Source organism: Capricornis sumatraensis, chromosome 3 (genome assembly GCF_032405125.1).
Source record: "Capricornis sumatraensis isolate serow.1 chromosome 3, serow.2, whole genome shotgun sequence".
NCBI classification, from domain to species: Eukaryota; Metazoa; Chordata; class Mammalia; order Artiodactyla; family Bovidae; genus Capricornis; species Capricornis sumatraensis.
The window spans coordinates 142,112,141-142,136,586 of NC_091071.1; the positions used below are offsets into that span (position 1 = coordinate 142,112,141).

The window sequence follows — 24,446 nt, forward strand, 5'->3', positions numbered from 1 at the left end:
CATTGCTAGGCACATGGAATAATTCAGAGACCCCAAAGTCAGATCTCTTATAAGAGGTCTATCTTATTTAACATTTGTTGAACATTCACAAAAATTCTGTCCCTCCAGATATTTTTATAAAGACATCTCACCTTGATCTGCAGCAGGGAGAGCTCCTGTAGACGATCCAAGAGCATTTTAGAAAATACTACTTCTAAATACTTCGTATAGTTAAATGTGTTGTACTCTTTTTGATGGGAGCTTATTTTAGTGGAAGTAAAAAATCATTTAATAATTCAAGCAATATACTTTGGATCAAAAACTTAAAAATGGGTGTGCTCAGTTCAGTTCAGTCAGTCGCTCAGTTGTGTCCGACTCTTTGCGACCCCATGAATCACAGCATGCCAGGCCTCCCTGTCCATCACCAACTCCTGGAGTTCACTCAGACTTACATCCATTGAGTCGGTGATGCGATCCATCCATCTCATCCTGGGTCATCCCCTTTTCCTCCTGCCCCCAATCCCTCCCAGCATCAGAGTCTTTTGCAATGAGTCAACTCTTCGCATGAGGTGGTCAAAGTCCAATTCTTTGCGGACCCCATGGAGCCCGCCAGTCTCCTCTGTCCATGGGATTTTTCCAGGCAAGAATATAGAAGTGGATTTTCATTTTCTTCTCCAGGGGATATTATTGATCCAGGGATCAAACCTCTATCTCTTGACTCCTGCATTGGCAGGCGCGTTCTTTACCGCTAGCGCTACGTGGGGCCAGGTGGCGCTAGTGGTAAAAGAGTCTGCTTACCAGTGCAGGAGATATAAGAGAAGCGGGTTCCATCCCTGGGTTGGGAAGATCCCCTGGAGTAGGATGTGGCAACCCACTCCTGTATTTTTGCCTGGAGAATCCCATGGACTGAGGAGCCTGGTGGGCTATAGTCCACAGGGTTGCAAAGAGTCGGACATGACTGAAGCGACTTAGCATGCAGGCCAACTGGGAAGCCTGTTTGAAAATGGGTAGATGATAGGAAATTATCGTTGACTTATTTCATGTCAACATGTACAATGAAATGCAATGTGAGTGCTCTCTAAAGAATTTGGACTAGTGGTTTGCATCTTTTAGGATATACGATACCTTGTCTATTTTTCCACCCATTAAAATCTCTAATTTCTTATTTTAATTTTTTTTTTTTTTGGTGTCTATAGTCCTTTGAACGAGTGTTAGTAGAAAACAAGCTGCATGGCCTCTCTCCAGCCCTCTCTGAAGCCATCCAGAGCATTTCCAGATGGGAACTGGTACAAGCTGCTTTGCCTCATGTCCTTCACTGCACTGCAACCCTGCTGTCAAACAGGAACAAGTTAGGTTGGTGCACCTGCATTTCTTCTTCATAACACACCATTGTCCTCATTCATGGTAACACTCATAATAACACCCACAATAGCAACCTGTATTACTACTTTCCCAGGCACTTGGCACACATTCTCAATTAATTCTCACAAAATCTCCCTTAGTTTCATATCACTGTTATCTCCATTTTGCCAATGAGGGAACTAGCTCCCTTTTTAAATTTTTTTCATTTTACAAGTAAACTGTGAATATGTCTTCCTTTTGAACATTAGAATATTATAGAGAAACTAAGGCCTCTCACCTATTCAAGATGAGTTCTAACCAGAGTTGTCCTTTAGTCCTCCCAATGTCTAAAGCAACCACCTTCATGCATTTGGCATGCTCCCCTCCAGATCTTTTCCCAACTTTGTAGTACTATGAGTATGTGTGCATGTCTGCACATATGTGTTATTTTTCTTGCTTAGATTATTTTGCAGATTGCTTTTCCCACATAGCATTATGTCCTAGCCATCTATCCCAAGCTCTTCTCCATCCGGTTCCTTCCCCTTATGTGGATCTTTACTCAAGTGTTGCCTTTATAGAGGGGCCTTTCCTAATCACACCAGGTCTTCCCAGGTGGCTCAGGGGATAAAGACTCTACCTGGAATGCAGGAGACTCAGAAGACATGGGTTTGATCCCTAGGTTGGGAGTAATGAGCACACATGCATGCAAAATGGAGTAGCTATCTTCAGAACCAATATTCTTAACCATTGTGCTCTTTATTTGGAAATATATGTGGGTATCTGGCTGAAGAGATGTGATGCATGCAGTTTCTTTCCCTGTGGCAGCATATTGTTCTGCAAAGACTGCAGCCAGTTAGAAAGTCCCCAAACAAGAATGGACCCTTCTAACAGTGGCTGTAAGTGGTGCAGAGAAATGCTAGTGTCTCCCAGGAAATCAAGCCACAGAACCTTAAAGCAAGGATGTTCTTCCCAGATGCAAGGCTGACATCATTGTCCTGGTCACAGAGTCTGCCTTAACCTGACTGTGTGGTTGTGCTATGCAGGACACCAGGATAAACTGGGTGTTGCTGAGACAAAGCTCCTTCATACCCTGCATTGGATGCTCCTGGAGGCCCCACAGGACTGCAACAGCGAGCGTTTTGGGGGCACAGACCGAGGTTCCAGCTGGGGTGGCAGCAGCAGTGCTTTCATCCACCAGGTTGAAAACCAGGGTTCTCCAGGGCAACCTTGCCAAAGCACCTCCAATGATGAGGAAGAAAATAACCGAAGGAAGATTTTCCAGAACTCCATGGCTACTGTGGAGCTCTTTGTGTTTCTGTTTGCTCCTCTGGTCCACAGGATCAAGGTAAGCAGAAACCTGATTAGGGTTAAGAGGGACTAGAAGTCAGGTGAGGGTGGGCTTCAGATGATATTTCCATATTTGTGTGCCCATGTCTTTGTATGAGCTTATAGGAAGAGAGCTTTGTTTCTATATTAAGATGTCAAACATTATGTCAAAACTACGATTCTCCTGCTTAAAAATCCTTGATAGTTCTCCATCTGCCCCATGATAATGCCCAACATATTAAATACGACATATAAAGTCAACCATGATCTGGAGCTGAAGTCCTCTCAGTTGACCACTGCCAATCCCTACGGCCCACCCCACGATCCAGTTCTGGGAGCCATGTGAACCATTCCCTGAATATGCACGTGCTGTTAGCTCTGCCCTCCTTTGGCTCCATGGTTCTTCAAACTTTGGTGTCATCATTTCCATGAAGCTTTTCCTCTGACCTTCCCCATGGAGACCTAGTCACTGTCTCTTTTGTATTTCAAGAACATAATGCAGGATCTAGAGCAGAAGCTTTTACTTTTTATGTGCCGCAGACTTTTTGACAGTTTGGTGTACCATGTATGAATTTCTTTTCAAAATACTTTTCAATGTGTAAAATAGAAAATGTATTTCATGAAAACAAATTGTATTAAAACCCAGTTATATACAGGTACCCCTCGGACCTGAAAGAGACAATATTATCTTAGGTCACTGTGCCACCACTTTCTAGCAGTGTGATCTAGGTGATCCTACTTTGACCTCTTGGATCCTCCATTGCATAAAATTTTGGATATTCAAACACAGGGTGAATATATGTGAAGACACAGTACATGAAAGTACATGGGGAGAAAATCAAGTACGTGGAAAGAAATCAAGAACTATTTGTTACTTCTGAGAACGAATAAATTGCAACATTCCATCTAAGTGCTCTGATAAAAGATAGAAGGAATTAATATGCCCAAATCTTCTTTAACAGAATATTAGGATCCTAATGAATGTTTCATTTTTGCCATATACTATATATATGTGATGAAGGAGGAAATGGCAACCCACTCCAGTATTCTTGCCTGGAGAATCCCCATGGAAAGAGGATCCTGGTGGGCTACAGTCCATGGGATTGCAAAGAGTTGTACATGACTAAGCAACTAAGCACATATATATGTGAAGGTGGTTGTAAGACCATTAACAACCATTATGAGAGAGGATGGACTAGAGAGTCTTTTCATCCATTTTATTTTCAGGTGAAATTCACTTTTGATTGATTCTGTCCCATTTCTGGTAGGACTAGAACTGAAATTACCTGTGGACTCCTAAAGTGCTTCACATGCACTGGCCATGTTGTCTATCAAAGTTATCCAAAAAAAATTAAATGTGATTTAATTAAATTTCTGCTTTAAAAACATTACACTTTCTATTTTTTAAAGTCTTTGATAAAGGTTACGCTTAATGGAAACATTAACTGAGAGTGTCCCCCTGGCCAATGAAACCTGCAGGACATAAATTCTGCCCACCTGCCTGGCTTCCTCTCCCTCAATCTCACTGACCTCTCTCTTGTTCCTAAACTTGCAGGCTCACCAAAGGCTCACCTTCAAACCCAAGAAGGTTGTTTTCGCGTTCACATCTTTGCGCTGGTTTTTTCCTTCTGTTTGAGTCATTTACTCCCACCTTCCACCCCTAGATTTTCACATGGTCACGTTCTTCTCATCAATTTACTCACCATGTAGTTGTTACCAACCCAGAAGCACTTCCCTGGCTGCTTTAGTGCTGCTGGTACATGATCTACATTTTTCATTGTTTCCTTCTTTGCATTCATCAGTACCTGAATTTATTTTTTATGTTTCTTTACATGTTTATTACCCATCACCCCTTCCAAACCCGAGGTTCTTGAACAAAGGGACACTGCCTGTCCAAGTCACAATGGTATCTGATGTGTCTAGAATAGTGTCTGCATATATGAGACAATCAATAAATATTTAATGACTATCACTGAATAAACCCAAGTTACTATCAGAAGCTGATCCAGGTGCTAAAAATAGCAAATATATGTAGGCACATAGTCCCTGAAGTGGAAAGGGCAAGAAAGAAAACTCCTTAAAAAAATAGCCCATAACATATCTATTTGTAAAGATTATCTAGATTGAAAAATGCAAAAGTGTTCAAAATGACTATAATTTTATTTGGAAACGTGCAGAGGGTGTAAGTTTTGGAAACTGTCCTGAGTTAGAATCCAGTGCTTGCTGCTTTGTATTCTATGTAGAAAGGACATTGAACAATTAACTTCTTTAAGCCTCAGTTTTTTCAAATATAAATTGAACATGAGAATAATTTTATGGAGTATTGTGAGGATTAAACAAATTACAGTGTTCACCTGATACACAAAAAGGCGTTTATAAATGGTAGTATTTAGCACTGACATTGTATAGCTCTCAGCAGTATGAATTATGAGTAGAAGAGGAGCCAGATCTTCTTTCAGGGGAGACTACACAGATAGATGAGAAAAGCTGGCTCCAGGTCCCCAAGTTTACCTCTGGCCTGGGATTGTAGTATTTATAAGGAAGTAAAATAATCCTTATAAAACATGGCACTGTGATTAATACATAGTTTTGTACTCTACAATTATTGCTGGCTATTATTACTAGCATTATTATTTTATCATTTTATTATTGCTATGAGAGAAATGTTTTTCTAGATGCCATAGGGAATAAAAATATAAATGAGTCAATAGATTTCCCTATAAGGGTTTTATTTTTTTTTAATCTGAGTGAGGGGTTTGCTTTTTTCAGCAGGGAATGTACAATCCCTTGATCGGGGTTTCTCAGTTGTGGCATCATTGGCATTTGGGGCCAGATAATTCTTTGTCCTGTGCTTTGTAGGGTATTTAATAACATCTCTGGCTTTTACCCACTAGATGCCAGTAACACCTCCTCCTTCTGATTTGATACAAACGCAAATGACTCTAGACATTGCCAGATATCCCCAAGGAGTGGGGAAGGGTGAGAATTGCCCTGGATTGAGATCCACTGACCTAGAATTTTCACTTGCCTGCTAGTTATCAGGCCCTATCTTCCTTTCATATCTGTGCTCTAGCCATATCAACTGCTCCTCATCAGCACCATTAATGGCCCCCTTATTCTCCCATTGCATTTGATCTTCAGAACCCCAGCCCAAGATCAAGACTAAAAGCCACCTTTTCTTTCCAGCCCCAGAGATCTGCATGCTCCTGGGGCAGAAACCAACAGCCATCTAGACTGGTATGTCCACATATTGTGCCATCAAGCTCCATGTGATGCCCTACTTGTCAGTCCGTTTTTTGTCTCCCCCAAGTCCCCACCCCTGCTCACATAAACAGTGTTGTAGGTTGAGGCTCTTATAGGACATGATGTTGCGGGAGTAATGAAGGGCTGAAATCCAGTCTAGGCATGAGCCTGTGCTTCCACTTCTCACCTTCCCAATCCCTTCCACTTGCTTCTGCTTTCCTCTGGTATGTAACCTAGTTCTCACCTATCATTTCTAATTTTTACAAACAGCCACAGGAAGGTAGATTTTACCAAAGAGGAAACTGAAGTCCAGAGAGGTAATAATCAAGCTCATTAAGTAGGCAAGGTGGGATTCAAATCCAGTTCCATGACTTTCTACAGAGCTATACTGTTTCTTGGTTTCTGGGCTAGAACTCTTCTAACCAAGGTCATCCACAACCTTGGGCTATTGAACCTAATCTTTACTTTGCTGTCTTCAGTTCATTAAACCTCAGCTGCATTTGAACTTACCTTTGTTTCTTCTTGGACTTTTCCATTTCTCTGGTGACACCACACTCTGCCAGTTTTCATTGCATCTCTGGCTCTTTCTGCTCTGTCTCCTTTGAGAGCTCATCTTCTTTGCCTTCCCCTCTAACATTGGGGTTCCCCAGAGATGCAACCTAGACCCTCTGCACTTGCCACTGTCTCTTTTCTTTGGAAGACCTCCTCTCCTGCTTCATTTATTTACCATTTGTGTCCTGACAGGCTGAGGTCATCTAATTTTATATCTCTAAACTAGGTCTTCTCTCCTGGCCTCTAGATCAACTTTTCAACTAGTTTCTCCAAATAGGTGATCTGTAGACATTTCATATTTCCCCTGGAATGAGCTCTTGTCCTGATGTTCTGTATTTCAGATGATGGACCATTCACATAAACTCAAAACCTAGGTGCTTCCTTTGATTACTCCTTCATCCTTATCTACACATTCTGCTAATCACAGAGTTCTACACATTTTGTCTCCTAAATATTTCTATTTTTTTTTAATCCCTATTTACTCTGTAACCCAACTTTCATCATCTCTTCCTTGGGCGTGTTACCTGGGCCATTGTCTACCTGAATTTACAGTCTCCTGGCTTGTCTCCTAAAATCCAACCTTAACACCAAAGTGATCTCTCTAAATGCAGATCTGACTGTATCACCAATATGCTTAATTTGTTAGTTTCTCACTATACAGAGGGTGAAATGCTAGCTTCTTGGTGTGATAACTGGGGTCTCCATGTTTTGTGGTTTTTTGGCTACCTCTCCTGCCTATGAACTCCAAATGCTTGAAGTCTCCCTGAAAATATAATGTAGTTTACTCCAAACCTATTCATGCTGGTCATGTTACTTGGAATGCCCTCATAACCTACACTTCTGCCTAGAAAGTTCCTAATTATTCTTTATGATTTCATTCAAGATCTGGGCTCCCCTCTTCTCTATCTGTATAATATTTTAGATGTATTTTTATTGTTATTTTTAGTTTATTTATTATTATCTCTTTGTGTGTCCCTCTCTCCCACTAGATTGCAAATGTTTGAGAATAGAAATTATCATTGTATCTGGGGTAGTTACAATAAATGTTTGTGTTTTATAGATATTTAATAAATATTTGTTGAATGAATTAGTTTACTAATTAACAAATACATCTAAATGACTCATTCTTTTGTAGGACAGTGTATAATTCAATGGATTTTTATACTTTTAACTTAAAACTAGCTCAAATATTATATAAGAAAATTAATATTCTGAATATTCTGTCAAATATTATAATTTTAGGCCAAATTTAAATGATGACATGTGTTACAACTGAGGAATCCACTTTAAATGTGCTGTCAGTATTTTCTTGATTTGATTATATTCACTTATTCCTTCAATAAATATTTATTGGATGCCTACTGAACGCTAGGCACTATTCAAAGTGCTGGAGGAACTGCAGGGAATTAAACAAAATACAAGCCCTCAAGGAGATTTTTATAAAATTCATATGTCTAAAGTAAACAACTTTAAGACAGAATTCAAAATAATAGTTGTTTAAGCAGATGTCTCTCAGCTACTAGAAAACACATTTAGAATTGCTTCATGTCATCACGGAAACAGATTTTCATTGCAAGCTAGAAAAGAAACTGTAATGTGGAAATGTTGATTTTTTGAATGCTTACACCTTCTGGTTTTTCTTAGAACCTTTCCAGACCATTCACCCCAAGGCTATTTGAATGATAAAGAGCACCTTCTCCAACTACAGACCTTCTGTTCATGTGTGCATATATCACACTGAGTGAGCCATTGAAGGGGACTCTAGAAGTGAAGTTAGCTCTCAGAGTTTATGCGTTCCTCCAGCTTAAAAGGATGTACAAAGCAACATATCTACATAAGAGCTGGCCATAGCTTCTGCAGGTATTTGGGTCTAAAGAATGATCAGATTCAGTTCAGTTCAGTTCAGTCACTCAGTCGTGTCCGACTCTTTGTGACCCCATGAATTGCAGCACGCCAGGCCTCCTTGTCCATCACCAACTCCCAGAGTTCACTCAGACTCACGTCCATGGAGTCAGTGATGCCATCCAGCCATCTCATCCTCTGTCGTCCCCTGCTCCTCCTGCCCCCAATCCCTGATCAGATTGAGCTGGTGTTATTTGGAAAGTCTAATATATGTTCAGTTAATCAACAATTATGTATTGATATTCAAGGAAAAATACACGGAAGGAGATCTCAATTTATCTTTAAGAAATACACAGTCTAGCTGGAAGTATATCAAACAAAAAACAAAATAATGACAATAACTATCACTGAGTGGTAATCGTCCCATTAAGAGAGCAGATGTTAAAAGCCAGGATGTCAGTTTAAGGGAACTCACTTCCTGTTGCCATGTTCATTGGAGTTTTGTGCCAAGATTACTTAGAAGAAACATGGAAAAGAACCCATCTCTGAAACTAAGAAATTATCAAAACCTGATGAATGGAGCATTCTGCATTTCTGGAGAGAAATCTGATATACTTTGCACACTGTTAATTCCTTGCTTGCTGGATCTAATACCTCACATGATATCAGGCAGTCTTCCCCATGATTATTTCAAAGGAAGAGGGATTCTTTCCCTTTAACTTTAGACCTGTCCATCTAGTTGTTTACTCAATAAGTCTAGTTGAGTAGACTTAAGTCTAACAGACTTAAGTAGACAATAAGTCTAACAGACCTCTCAAATTTAACATGTCTAAAACTAGACTCCTGATATCCCCAGACTTATTTCTTCTTCATCTTGCCCTACTTTATCAGTGACAAGGCCCAAGATCTTTGACATCTTTTTCTCCTACACTCCGCTTCTAGTCAATCAGCATCTGCCCTCTACTAATTTTATCCTCTACTAACCCCCTAGTCTAATGATTTTTCACCTACATGATAATAATAGCTTCCTAAATTCTCTATCTCCACCCTTGTCCTTTCTCAAACTATTCTCAATAGCCTGGGTGATCCTATCAAAACATATATCAAGTCATGTCATTCTGCTACTCAAAACCCCTGCAGTGGCTTCTCATGTCACTCAGTAATTGGTGATGTCCTTACTAAACCAGTCAGTCCTAAAGGAAATTAGTCCTGACTATTCACTGGAAGGACTGATGCTGAAACTGAAACTCCAATACTTTGGCCACCTGATGCAAGGAACTGACTCATTGGAAAAGACACTGATGCTAGGAAAGATTGAAGGCAGGAGAAGTGTTGCAGGAAGAGGGACCCCTTCCAGGGCCCGAAAGTGGGCTCTTGTCTAACACTCGGAAATGAATTGTCCGAGGAGACACATGTGCTGACAAAGCAAGAGATTTTATTGGGAAAAGGCACCTGGGTGGAGAGCAGTAGGGTAAGGCAACCCAGGAGAACTGCTCTGCCACGTGGTTCACAATGTTGGGTTTTACGGTGATGGGATTACTTTCTGGGTGGTTTTTGACCAATCATTCTAATTCAGAGAGTCTTTCCTGGTGGCGCACTCATTGCTCAGCCAAGATAGATGCTAGTGAGAGGGATTCTGGGAATTGGATGGGCACGCAGTGTCTCCTTTAGACCTTTCCTGAACTCTTCCGGTTGGTGATGCCTTATTAGTTCTGTATTCCTTATAAGGATCTCCTGTCATAAAACAACTCATGCAAATGGTTACTATGGTACCTGGACAGAGTGGGCGGTTTCTATCAGTGTGCTTCCCCTAACAGAAGGGGATGACAGAAGATGAGATGGTTGGATCGCATCACTGACTTGATGGACATGAGTTTAAGCAAGCTCTGGGAGTTGGTGGTGGACAGGGAAACCTGGTGTGCTGCTGTGCATGGGGTTATAAAGAGTTGGACACGACTGAGTGACTGAATTGAACTTACTATGACCCATCAGGCTATATTATTTGAAACTCAATAATGTCCCTGATCTTATTTTTTCTACTCTTCTGTCATTCACTTGACTCCAGGTTCACAGTCTCTAGACTGTTTCTTGACACACGAGACATACCTAGGACCTTTACACTTCAGTTCAGTTGCGTAGTCATGTCTGACTCTTTGCAACCCCATGAATCACAGCACGCCAGGCCTCCCTGTTCATCACCATCTCCTGGAGTTCACTCAGACTCACGTCCATCGAATCCATAATGCCATCCAGCCATCTCATCTTCGGTCGTCCCCTTCTCCTCCTGCCCCCAATCCCTCCCAGTCTTTTCCAATGAGCCAACTCTTCGCATGAGGTGGCCAAAGTACTGGAGTTTCAACTTTAGCATCATTCCTTCCAAAGAAATCCCAGGGCTGATCTCCTTCAGAATGGACTGGTTGGATTTCCTTGCAGTCCAAGGGACTCTCAAGAGTCTTCTCCAACACCACAGTTCAAACGCATCAACTCTTCAGCGCTCAGCCTTCTTCACAGTCCAACTCTCACATCCATACATCACCACAGGAAAAACCATAGCCTTGACTAGATGGACCTTAGTCAGCAAAGTAATGTCTCTGCTTTTGAATATACTATCTAGGTTGGTCATAACTTTCCTTCCAAGGAGTAAGTGTCTTTTAATTTCATGGCTGCAGTCACCATCTGCAGTGATTTTGGAGCCCCAAAAAATAAAGTCTGACACTGTTTCCACTGTTTCCCCATCTACTTCCCATGACGTGATGGGACCAGATGCCATGATCTTCATTTTCTGAATGTTGAGCTTTAAGCCAACTTTTCACTCTCCCCTTTCACTTTCATGAAGAGGCTTTTTAGTTCCTCTTTACTTTCTGCCATAAGGGTGGTGTCATCTGCATATCTGAGGTTATTGATATTTCTCCCGGCAATCTTGATTCCAGCTTGTGTTTCTTCCAGTCCAGCGTTTCTCATGATGTACTCTGCATAGAAGTTAAACAAGCAGGGTGACAATATACAGCCTTGACGTACTCCTTTTCCTATTCTGAATGAGTCTGTTGTTCCATGTCCAGTTCTAACTGTTGCTTCCTGACCTGCATACACATTTCTCAGGAGGCAGGTTAGGTGGTCTGGTATTCCCATCTCTTTCAGAATTTTCCACAGTTTATTGTGATCCACACAGTCAAAGGCTTTGGCACAGTCAATAAAGCAGCAATAGATGTTTTTCTGGAACTCTCTTGCTTTTTCCATGATCCAGAGGATGTTGGCAATTTGATCTCTGGTTCCTCTGCCTTTTCTAAAACCAGCTTGAACATCTGGAAGTTCACAGTTTACGTATTGCTGAAGCCTGGCTTGGAGAATTTTGAGCATTACTTTACTAGCATGTGAGATGAGTGCAATTGTGTGGTAGTTTGAGCATTCTTTGGCATTGCCTTTCTTTGGGATTGGAATGAAAACTGACCTTTTCCAGTCCTGTGGCCACTGCTGAGTTTTCCCAATTTGCTGGCATATTGAGTGCAGCACTTTCACAGCATCATCTTTCAGGATTTGAAACAGCTCAACTATACTTGCTGATCCCTTTTTATAAAATGCGTTTTCAGGAAATAGCTACATGGCAGCTCCTTCATTTCATTCAGATCCTTACTCAAATATTACCTGCACGAGAAGGCCTTCCCTGGCCATTCTGTCTAAAACATCGACACCTTGCCTGCCTTTTTTCTCCTTCTGCTTTACTTCTCCTTTGCACTGGGGAGCAGAGATTTTTTTGGTATGCTTTGTTCCCTGTTGTATTCCAGAATCTCGAATAGGACCAAGTACACAGTAGGTGGTCTGTAAACATTTGTAGAATGACTGTTGAATGAATTTGACCAAATGCTTTATATGCTTTTCCAATATGGCCACTAGATGTTTCTCCATAATGAGTACCACTGTGGTGCCAGGATCTTGGTCTGTAGCTTAGAGTCCCCTCTATACCAACACAGAGATTTATTCAGGGATTTCAGCTAGTCTTTCCAGTTGAGGCATCCTTTGATACTGAGCTGCATTGATTCACCATTTGCAGAATCCTTTTCTTCTCAACTTTTTCAATTTTTTGCCAGCTCTCGTTCTTCTAGATCAGTGGTTTTCAACCGTAGCTAACACGAGAGTCACTAGGGGGAACTTAAGCAAATCTCACAGTGATTCTAACTTAATTGGTATGGTTAGGGGAAGAAGTGAGACCTGAGCCTCCTAGGTTTTAAAAGCTCCCTGGGTGATTATACTATATACAAGCCAGGGTTGCAAGTCATCACCCTAAGTGAATTCCTGGGTCTCAGTTGTGCTCATTAATCTGCACTCAGACTCTCTCCGCTTTCATGTCTATGTTGATTTGAGAGGCTGCATTGCTGAAAATGTAACCTCAGACTGTTATATGTTTGTACTTACACAACTGCATTTGAAACGTCTCAGACACTCAAAGTGATGTAATGATGAAGCAGAGAATGTGCTTCCTGGCAGAGACTTTCAGTGGTAGACAAATTAAATGAGGATGGGTTGTAAAGTCAGTACAATTCAGCAAATATTTATTGAGAACCTATTGTGCACTGAATTTAGTATTGTGATGGTGACAGAGATTGTGGAGGAGGAGAAAGCCGGCTACATCTCTGCCCTCAGGGAATTAGATTGTTGAGAAGGCAACAATACAAAATAACATACTAAGAAGGGTCTAACTGCAGGTTACTGATTCCATGAAATGCAAGAACAAGAGATGGACTGGAGAATAGAAAGTCAAAATGGCCAGCATCTGAGGCTATTGCCTTATGAGAGAGAAAGAGGACAATTAACTCTTTAAGAGGGATAATATCAATATCAATAGGCATAAGGAAAGAGATCTGCCTAGGCCCTTGAAATGAAAAGGACTCAGTGAGTGCTAATAGAAAACAATAATTTGTATTTTGTGCTCTGCCCAAAGTTCCATCTTAATTAATTACAAATTTTGCCTAAAGGAGATCACCATGATTTTTGTAGTAATTATGATGATGATGATGTGTGTGCTCAGTTGTGTCCAACTCTGCGGCGCCATGGACTGTAGCCCACCAGGCTCCTCTGTCCATGGAATTTTCCAAGCAAGAATACTGGAGAAGGTTGCCATTTCCACGTCTAGGGCAACTTCCCAACCTAGAGATCAACCTAAGTTTCTCCTGTGTCTCCTACTTTGGCAGGGGGATTGTTTACCATTGCACCACCCAGGAAGCCCATTGTGATGATAATTTAAGCCTATTGATTTATCCTAAAAACACTCATCTGAGTGAGGAAGGAAGATGTTAGATCAGCCCACTTTGAAAATAATCTTATGAATGACGTTCTTTTTAAATACAATCTTAAAAAGTTACTTTCTGTTTGTAGTTATTACAAAATATTGGCACTATTCCCCATGTTGCACAATACACTCTTGAACCTATCTTACACACAATAGTTTGTGACAGATTTAATTGTTGCATTGACTGTTTTCTTCAGCCAGTTCTTGGACATAGATCTTCTTTCTCTTCTTCTAGGAATCTGATCTCACATTTCGACTGGCCAGTGGACTTGTTATATGGCAGCCCATGTGGGAACACAGACAGCCGGAAGTCTCCGGCTTCACAGCACTGGTGAAGCCCATCAGGAACATCATTACAGGTTTGAGACTCAAACACCTAGTGGGATGGTCTCAGCATACATAGGCAGGAAGGTGATGGGTGATTCACTAAGAAACCAAGAGGAAGAAAATTCCTCCAGGGAGTTATCTAGGGGCCCCTGGGTGTAGGGTTCATTTACATCATGAGAAACTCTAAACCAGGAGCACATGCTGTGGTATTACCAAAGTATGACTTTGGTTAAGTCACTTAAACTTCCTGTTTAAGCCTCCATTTCCTCATCTGTAACATGGGAGTTACAGATATAACTCCCATGTAAATATAGTGTAACAAATACTTACAGGATTATGATGAAGAATAAATGAGCTGATATATGTAAAATTGCTTAGAAGAATGCCAGGCACATAGGAAATAAATAACTGGTAGCCATTATTATTATTTCATCTTAATCATAATTATGATGGATGGAGTAGCAGCTCCTTAACAATCTTGCTTTAGTGGAGGTTTGTTGTTTGCTATCAAAGTATTTCACTACTGGGATTGTCTAATGAAATAGTCCTATTGTCGAACTGTAGAAAGAGTACAACATGATAGCTAGAAAAGTGCCTGGAAAGTTCATGCTTCACCCCAGATCTTTTATCATGTATATAACCTAACCTCCCCCAAGTGCTTTCATTTCTTTAGGTTTTAGTTGCTAAGTTGTGTCTGACTCTGCGACCGCATGGACTATAGCCTGCCAGGCTCTTCTGTCCATGGAATTCTCCAGGCAAGAATACTGGAATGGGTAGCCTAACCCTTTTCCAGCAGATCTTTCCAACCCAGGAATTGAACCAAGGTCTCTTGCATTGCAGGCGGATTCTTTACCAACTGAGCTATCAGGAAGCCCCACATTCCTTATTCCTTAATGTTTTCATCTGTAAAATGGATCTGGTAATATACCATAAGCTATTATAGGGATTATTATAAGTATTAAAAGAATTGATACATGTAAAAACACTTAGAACAGAACTTGACAGATATTAGGTACTATATGAGCTCAGTCACTCGATCTTGTCCGACTCTTTGCAACCCCATAGACTGCAGCCCAATAGGATCCTCTGTCCATGGGATTTCCCAGGCAAGAATACTGGAGTGGATTGCAATTTCCTACTCCAGAGGATTTTCTGACCCAGAGATTGAACCCACATCTCCTGCGTATCCTGCATTGGCAGGCTGATTCTTTACCACTGAGTTACCTGGGAAGCTCATGTCAGGTACTATGTAGATATTAACTGTTACAATTTTCAGTATTGCTAATTTTTTTAGCACCTTAACCTATCGAGTTGGACTGAATAGATGAAGAAATCTATATTGATAACCTAAAAATGCAAAGATTTTTTCATCAGTTGTTTGATTTCTCTTACAATGAAAAGAAAGTGAAAGTGAAAGTAAAGTTGCTCAGTTGTGTCCGACTCTTTGCGACCCCATGGACACCAGGCTCCTCTGTCCATGGGATTTTCTAGGCAAGAGTACAGGAGTGGGTGGCCATTTCCTTCTCCAGAGAATCTTCCCAACCCAGGGATTGAACCCAGGTCTCCCGCATTGTAGACAGACACTTTACCGTCTGAGCCACCAGGGAAGTTCTCTTACAATACATGCTATTAAATGTCTTCTTTCAAGGTTTCAACCATCTATTAAAATGGGTTTTTGATTCAAAAAAGAGATGAACTTCCCTGATGGCTCAGATGGTAAAGAATCTGCCTGCAGTGCAAGAGACTCAGGTTTGATTCCTGAGTCAGGAAGATCCCTTGGAGAAGGAAATGGCAACCCACTCCAGTATTCTTGCCTGGAGAATTCCATGGACAGAGGAGCCTTGTGGGTTACAGTCCATGGGGTTGAAAAGAGGTGGACACAACTGAGCACGCATGCACACATTGAAACATATATGTTACCATATGTAAAATATAAAAGAAAAAAGGAAAAAAATACCTTATATAACTTATATAATCTTATAAAATTTGTGATGGGATTTCATCCATATTTGCAGCTAAGAGAAGCTCTCCTATCAATAGTCAAAGTCAGACCTGTGAATCACCAAATCAAGACACAAGACACCGAGAGGTGAGTATATTATAACCATGAGAAGAAAGGTGAATACTCCTTGAACATAGCGAGGTTTGAAGGGTAGGATTTGACCAGTGCTTTTTCTCAGTAGCTAGCACATGTAACACTTAATAAATGTTAGTTATCATTATTCATTCCACATTAAAGTATCTTGTTCTCAATTACTGAATCTCCTAATATTTGCTAGGCAACCCTAATATAGGTAAAATAATACTATAGCGGGTGTGGAGGAGGAAGTAGAGAGGAGGCTTAAGATGCAGTCCCACCCCTAAAGGAAACTAAAGACAAATCCACATAAAACAGAAGATGTGTCGTAAAGCAGAATATAATTTAATGTAAATTCACCATGCACTACTTGATTCAGAAAAGAAAGAAATGAAAGCCAGAGTAGTTCAAAGTCACATAGAAATGTATACCATCATTAATTTAATATGTGTTAGATGACCTGCTTTCTCTTTCAGTTCAACATCTGGAAAACACAATTTACGGTTATCCATCAAAATTGAATCCTCTTTCCAACTCATGCATTATTGCCAGGATTATTATTATTATCCATTATCATCATCCTTCTTACCCTCAAAACTAAAAATGTTAACATCTTAGTATGTCTCCTGTAGAGCAATTGCTAAGTATAGACATTGTGATTTATATGCTATGTTTCATCTATTCTCAGATGTAAATTTTTTTCACTTTTAACGCATTTGAAATATAGTATATTTTTCATGATCTTTAGCCTCTTACAATCTCGCTGCCTGGTAGAAATCTTGATGTGATTGTCATTCATATGCAGCAAAACGTGATCATTTTAGCATCTAAGTTTGCAGAATCATAGTCAGTGGCTTAGGAGAATGTCAGAGGGGATAGTGGAACACTCTTAAGAAATAACACTCTTGATGGAGCGTAAGTTATTCTATGGGAAAAATATATATCAACAGCTCTGAGTTGAAATTTATAAATGTGAAAACATTTTAGGAATACCTACACCAATTTATTTCACTTATATTTTCCTTTTTACATATACATGGGATGTATTTATACTTCTCAAGAGGCTCAGTGGTAAAGAACCCACCTGCCAATGCTGGATATACAGGAGATGTAGATTCGATCCCTGGGTTGGGAAGATACCCTGGAGAAGGAAATGGTAACCCACTCCAGTATTCTTGCCTGAAAAATTCCATGGACAGAGGAGCCTGGTTGATTACAGTCTGTAGGGTCACAAAGAGTCACACAAAAACTGAGCATGCACATGCATGGGGTGGGTATATAATCAAAAGATCTGCATAAATAAGGCTAAGTAGACCTTTTTAATAACTATAAAATAAACAGCCCTCACTACTAAGAACTTAACAGAATTTTTTTTAAGATCATACATAAAATAATGATGTCTTATAACTGAAGACATCTTAGATACAGTGAAATACATAAATTCAACATTTCAGTCTTTTTAATCCTCTCCATTTGATTTCTTGCTGAGTTATATTGTTTTGTTTTCATTCTGTTGCTCAGATGTGCACTGCTATCTTCTCAATCTAGGTCTTCCTATGTAGATTGCAGCTGGAACCACGTGATTGGATTTTCTACCTCTAGCCTCTCCTGCTTCATATAAACATAGTTCATAAAGCCTGATTAATCTTCGTAATGCATCATTTATTTATTAGTTCATCATTCCACAGAGGCTCATTATATACAAGGCCCTGTTCTATTGCATCCTTTCCTCCTTAGGTGCCTTTAGTGGGTCCCCTCACCTTAAGACCAAACTCCTCCTCCTGGTTCCCTATGCCTTCCACCACCTAGCATCATCCTTCTTAGGTGACCTCCATTATCCCTTCAGTTAGTAAAGGGTTGCTCCCAGGATACAGGGCTTGCAACATTAGCCTCTGAGGCTTTGCTCAGATAGTTCCCTTATGCTGGATTGCTCTCTTTCCTCCCTTTACCTATCTAAATTGCATCTTTCCTTTAGGGACCTATTTAGACCTTAACTCCCCATGAACTCTTATCTAATTGCTTTAACCTGCACTGTCCAATATGACAGCCACCAGGTCCATTTGGCTACTGAGCACTTGAAATATGACTATTTTGAATTGATCGAATAGTCTAAACTGGTGTTAAGTGTAAAATGTACACCATATTTTGAAGAAAATGTAAATGTCTTAGTAATATTTATGATGAGTTGAAATTAAAATTTTGGATTAAACAGAATATAGAGTTAGAATTTTAATTTTGCCTATTTCATTTTATTTTAAAAATAAGATATGTGTCTCCTACTTGTGGCTTGCATTGCACTCCTATTGGAAATGCTGCTATAATCTTTGTTTATCTGTTTTAAAACTTAGCTGTAAGTTCTTGATTTCAAGGCCAGATTCATCTAATATATTTTTATCTCCAAAACATCTAACATGAAACATACATAGTATGTTCTTGCTAAAGGATTCTTTGATCACATTCAGAAGACTTATTTTATCAAATTTCTAGCTGTATTCTATTCTCTCTATGCATCATGGTTGAACAATACTTTCTTATTTTACATATGAAAATATAACAGAAGTTGTAAGGGGTTAAAATACTATGATCAGTTTTTGTGGGTCTATCTTTTAGCAAAGAAATTTATCTGTAATACTGATGGGAAAATATCTCACAGTGGGCAGAATTACATTTATTAGATAAATGTAATTAAAGGAAGCTACCCTGTCAATAAAGTGAAATGAATTTGTGGTTACAAGTAAAGGTTATTGTGTTCATTTGGGGAAGATGTCTTACATCTCCCCTCTGATGAATGATGAAAAAATCTGAACCTTGCACTTTCATTTTCATGTTTTGACTTTGATTTGATTAGCTGTTTTTCACTTACCCTTGTTTTCTGCCTCATGCCTCTATTCCATTCACCTCGGTACTGACATATCTTTGATGAATTATTAGTTTGCAGCTCTTCTTCTGTAGATATGGGATATGGAAGTGAAAAGAGAAAAGAATCAAGGGCAAAATGAAATAAAGGACATAAAAGTACTTTGCCTAAAAGACTTTTAATGATACAGGGGCTCTTTAGAAGCCTGTTTCTATTCCTTCTTAGACAAAGGCAAAATCCCTTTGTCTATGACATATTTATGCTGCAAATTTTTTTAATTTAAAAAACAATGTATGTACAATAATATGATAATTCTAGAAGATATTCCTGAAGGAAAAAAAACGAAAACAAAAAACCCACTAATCTACTGTCTCTAACCCCGAAAGGGACTCCAGGTGGTCTGTGAAACATTCCAGTCAGATTCCATCTCACCCAAGGCCACCATTTCAGGCTGCCACCGAGGAAACTCCGTTGATGGAAGTCTGTCCTCCCAAACTTCCCAGGAAAGAGGACCATCGCACTCCAGGTACATGACTGCAATATGATGGACAAAAATGTATTTCCAGATCCTCAAAACTAAATATGAATTTCCAGCTACTCTGTCTCTTAAAATGTGTAAATGTATGATATTTGTATATATATTCTGGGTCAGAGTATAATTACGTGAATACGTCTAGAAATAGCTGTATGTATTCTTAAATAGCTCATTTAAACATTCAGGCGTGGTAAGACATGATTTAATGAGATGTCTGAAATTGAATTTTAAGTATTTACAAGTGGAAGCTCAAATGATGCTACCAAAAGATTATGTTGCAGGAATGTGAAGGGATCCGCTTTAAAGTATAAAAATACTTCATACTAGCAGATCCTTGTATTAAGAATGGGTGCCTCTAAAGTAAGCACAGGGAATTTGGGAATCTATTCTTTGTGAACATTCCAAAGCTGCCTCTGTTAGCTGGTGTCATAGTGAATTTGCTTACCAATGCCTTCTCTAGGACAAACATTAGTCCACTTCTTCCTGCTCTCTGATGAAATTAAGGAAACCTGGATTCAGGAGGTTTGCCTTTGTGCCCATCTATAAACTCCACCTAACAGGGGAGGAGACCATTTGTATATACCTGTTTTCAAATAAGGTTACTGTCTAATGGATAGTATTTTAAAAGGTGGTATGTTTAAAATAGCTTTATTAAAGTATAATTTATATACCATAATATTCACCCTTTTAAGTCTACGATTAATGGTTTTTAACAAATTTCCAAAATTCTGCAACTGTCAACACACTTCAATTTCAGAACACTTCTATAACACCCCAAATATCCCCTCTGTCCATTTCAGTCACTCCTGTTCCCACATCCTGATCTAGATGACCTCTTAACATGCTTTTTGTCTATATATGGTTGCAGTTCTGGATACTCCAAATAAGTGGAATCATGCCATGTGTGGTCTTTTGAAAGCATTTGACTTCTTTCCTTCAGCATCGTGTTCTAGATCATTGCATATGTCAGTAGTTCATTCTTCTTTACTGCTGTACTATATCCATACAACATTCTGTCGTTTGGATGTGCGACATTTTGTTTGCTCATGCATCCATTGATGGATGTTTGGGTTGTTTATAACTTTTTGTCTATTGTGAATAATACTTTGATGAACATGCATATATAAATTTTTGGATGAGCATATGTTTTAAATTCTGTTGGATAGATACCTGGGAATGAAATTGCTGGGTTGTATGGTAAATTTAATTTTTTTTTTTTGAGAGCTATCAAACTGTTTTGCAAAATGGCTATACCATTTTACCTTCCCACCAGAAATGTCTAGGGGTTCATTTCTCTCTATATCTTTGACAGAATGTGTTATTTTTGTTTTATTATAGCCTTTCTAGTGGGTGTGATGTGGGATCTGACTGTGGTTTTAATTTATATTTTCCTGGTGAGCAATGATGTTAAGTATATTTTCATGTCTTTATAAGCTATTTGAGTATCTTCTTAGGTGAAATATCTATTTAAACATTTTGCCCAGGTTTTCACCGGGTCATTTGTCCTCTTATTATTGAATTGTAAGTGTTTTTATGCATTCTGAATGTCCTTATACCTCTCCCCACCCTGGAAAAAGATCCATAGATATTTCCTCTCAGTATTGACTTGCCTTTTTGTTCTAAAGTGATCTACCTTCTTCTGGCTCCAGACAGATAGAAGAGAGTAAATGCATAAATAAATTATTTTCAGTTTATCTAAGGATAAGAAGGCAAATAAGGACGGAGTGGGCTCTTTCTCTTAGAGATCTAAATAATACGCAGGAGATGGCCTCAGGAAGATCTGGGAAGAGCAATCCAGGCAGAGGGAACAAGCCTAAAGGCTTTGAAGTGGAAATAAGTTCAGTGTATTCCAGGAATGGAAGGAAGGCAAGTGTGACCAGGGGCTATTGATGAATAAATGGGCAAGGTGAGGGAATCAAGCCAGAGAGGCCATAAGGGGTCAGATCACAGAGCCAGGAGGCCATGGTAAGAAATTTGAATTTTGTTCCAGGTGTGATGAAAAGCCATTAGAGCTGTTTGAGCAGTAGAGTGTAATGTCGCTGAATTATACCTCTTAAAGATCACTCCAGATGGTTTATGAGAATAGACTTGGGAAGAAAAGCAGACACAGAGATTAGTTAGGAGACACTTTCCATGGTCCAGGTGGGAGAAGAGGTGGCTTGGTTAGGGTAGAGGTAGTAAGGGTAGAAAGGCTGAGATGAGGCTGAAATTGGGACATATTTAAAATAGAGCTGCAATGACTAGATGTGAAGAGTGAGAAAAAGGAAAGAGTCAAGCATAACTTAAGTTTATGGCTTGAATAACTCTGTGAGTAGTTATTAAATTTATGGCATGAGGAAGACTGAGAAAAATCATATATGAAAGTATTCTGAACCTGCTTCCTTCCGCCTGTGTCTGTGGCCCCCACCATATTATCCAAGCCACGCATCACCTCCTGCCTAGAGTCCTGCAACAGCCTGCTCATTAGTCGCCTCTTATTTACTCTTGTAACTGCCCAATAAAGGATATACAGAGTCATGAAAAAACTTAATCATGCCACTCCCATACTTTAACTTTTTCAATGGCTGCCCACTGCTATCAAGATACAATTCAAAATCTTTGAAATACCCCTCAAAGCTCCACATTATCTGGCTGCTATCAAGTTCTCCTGTCTGACATCAGGCGATTACTCACATCCTATCACTAGACTCCAATGTCTTTTGAGTTCTTCACATGCAATATACTTCTTCTTAGCTCTGAGATTTGGAGTATGTTATTCCATCTGCCTGGATGGTTCTTCCATCTCTCTTTACTTAACCAGCTCCTCCTTCTTCAAGACTCAATTTAAATATTATTTCCTTACTTCCTAGAGAAGCTTTGGCAAATTTTAAATCTGATCACAGAACTCCTGTGTTCTCTTACAGTACAACTGGCAACCATAATTCAAAGACCTGTGTTGTCTAATAGATTAGACAACAACTAATAAGTTAGTTGTCTAATAGTTATCTCCTTCACTAGACTGTAAAATGCATGAGCAGAGGGACCAGATCTCTTTTACTGATTGCTCTATCTCTAGTGCCTGGCACATGGCCTTAGTGATGGGCACTGAATAAGTACATAAATTTCATCTTCACAGCAGCCACACGAAGAAGACACTGTGCTTATTTTAAAGATGAGGAACCAAAGCACAGAGAGATTAAATGATTCATTCAAAGACACACAGCTAGAAAGCAGAAGATCTAGATTTGAGCTCAGTCTAGACAGTTCCATGGTCTACACTCTTCACTACTCTTCCACGAGAAGACAGGTATTTAGGCGGAGCACGGAGGTTCCTGTAGAAACCCATCTTCTTAATTATGTTTTTATGGAAGCCTCTTTTCTTTTTGATCCCTCATTAAATTAAAGGAGGAAGTGTTGTGGCTATTTGCCGTAATTGGTCATTTTGGGGAACATATGCTTAACATCACTTCCCCCTGATCCCTCCCAATAAACCTGAAAGTTAGTCCATATTTGGTTCTGACCTAATTGGCTCTTTCAGCACTTTAACCCCCATGGCCACTCTGTCCTTCCTGTCACTTCCTCCTCTTCTTTTGCACGTTATACTGGTTTCTTTCCCCTTACCTTTCAAGCTGAATCTTTGTAGACTTTTCCTTTGGCTTCTCCTCCATGGCCCTCTTCTTGCTCTTGGTGTTTCCCTCTCCTTCCACATTCTCCCTCTGAGTAGTCTTATTTGATGCCGAGTTTCAGTCACTCACTATACGTTGATGACCCTCGAACCTTTACATCTCACCTAGACAACTCTTTAAAGCTCCAAACCCATGTAATCAAGAGACTGATAGAAAGCTCTTCCTGTTCCTTCCAGGTACCTCAAACTCTGTCTAAATCCAAATGTATTCTCCTGCCTCCTGTATTTCAGTAGATGGTACCACTATCAACCCAGACATTCTAGTCAATAAGGTGAGGTTTATTCCCTTCCAAGACTTTTACATTCTGCCTTCTTAATCTCTCTCAAATCCTCTCCTCCTCCCCAACCTTACAGTCACTGACTTAGTTCAGATCCCTATCATTTCTTATTTGGATTTCTGCAGGTGACCCTAATGGTATCTCTATATTCAGTGTTGCCTCCTTTTAATCCATTACCTATATAATGTTACAAAAGTAATTTAAAATACATATCTTATCATTCTATTCCCTTGTTAATAAATCCTCAGTGGCCATAGTTTTTAGGATACATTTCAAACTCCTTAGTCATCATACCTAAGTCTTCATGATCATTCACGTCCAAGCTCACCTTTCTCAATTTTTCACTTGACACTTCTTTTTCCATGCTTATTTTCAATACCAAAATCTGCATTACCTAACAACTGCAATACAACAAGTTACCAAAGTTTCTTAGCAGCTTAAAATGAAAGACATTTATTATCTCAAACAGTTTCTGAGGATCACAAATCCAGAATTTAGCTAAGTGGTTAGCTAGATGACTGTGGCTCAGGGTCTCTCAATGACAAGCCAGATCTGCAGTTATCTGAAGACCTGAATGGGCTGGAGAGTCTGCTTTCAAGGTGATTCATCTAGCTGTTGACCAAAGGGTTTAGTTCTTCAATACCAGGGCTTCTCAAAAGAGCTTCTGATGACATAGCAACTGGCTTCCCCCAAAACACATTATCCAAGAAAGTGCGTGAGGAACCAAGATGGAATCTTCACTGTCTATTATAGCCTAATCTCCAGATGGAATCTTCAGTGTCTTTTGTAACCTAATTACCAAGGTTCAGTTCAGTTCAGTTCAGTCGCTCAGTCGTGTCGGACTCTTTGCGACCCCATGAATTGCAGCACGCCAGGCCTCCCTGTCCATCACCATCTCCTGGAGTTCACTCAGACTCACGTCCATCGAGTCAGTGATGCCATCCAGCCATCTCATCCTCTGTCGTCCCCTTCTCCTCCTGCCCCCAATACCTCCCAGCATCAGTCTTTTCCAATGAGTCAACTCTTCGCATGAGGTGGCCAAAGTACTGGAGCTTCAGCTTTAGCATCCAATTACCAAGGTAAATGCCATCGATTCTTCTATATTCTGTATCACACCAACCAATCCTAGTGTAGTGTGAGA

General features: G+C 39.8%; 1 protein-coding gene across 3 annotated transcripts in view; it reads left to right on the top strand.

Annotated features, from left to right (window-relative positions):
* Nucleotides 1-24,446, top strand: part of UNC80 (unc-80 homolog, NALCN channel complex subunit) — a 208,117-nt gene that overhangs the window by 3,418 nt on the left and 180,253 nt on the right. For all 3 annotated transcript variants that reach the window (XM_068967658.1, XM_068967657.1, XM_068967659.1), the window contains exons 3-7: nucleotides 1,176-1,332; nucleotides 2,364-2,665; nucleotides 13,803-13,926; nucleotides 15,910-15,983; nucleotides 19,215-19,354. In XM_068967658.1, the coding sequence (XP_068823759.1) occupies nucleotides 1,176-1,332; nucleotides 2,364-2,665; nucleotides 13,803-13,926; nucleotides 15,910-15,983; nucleotides 19,215-19,354 (797 nt within the window). The remainder of the gene's footprint in view (nucleotides 1-1,175; nucleotides 1,333-2,363; nucleotides 2,666-13,802; nucleotides 13,927-15,909; nucleotides 15,984-19,214; nucleotides 19,355-24,446) is intronic.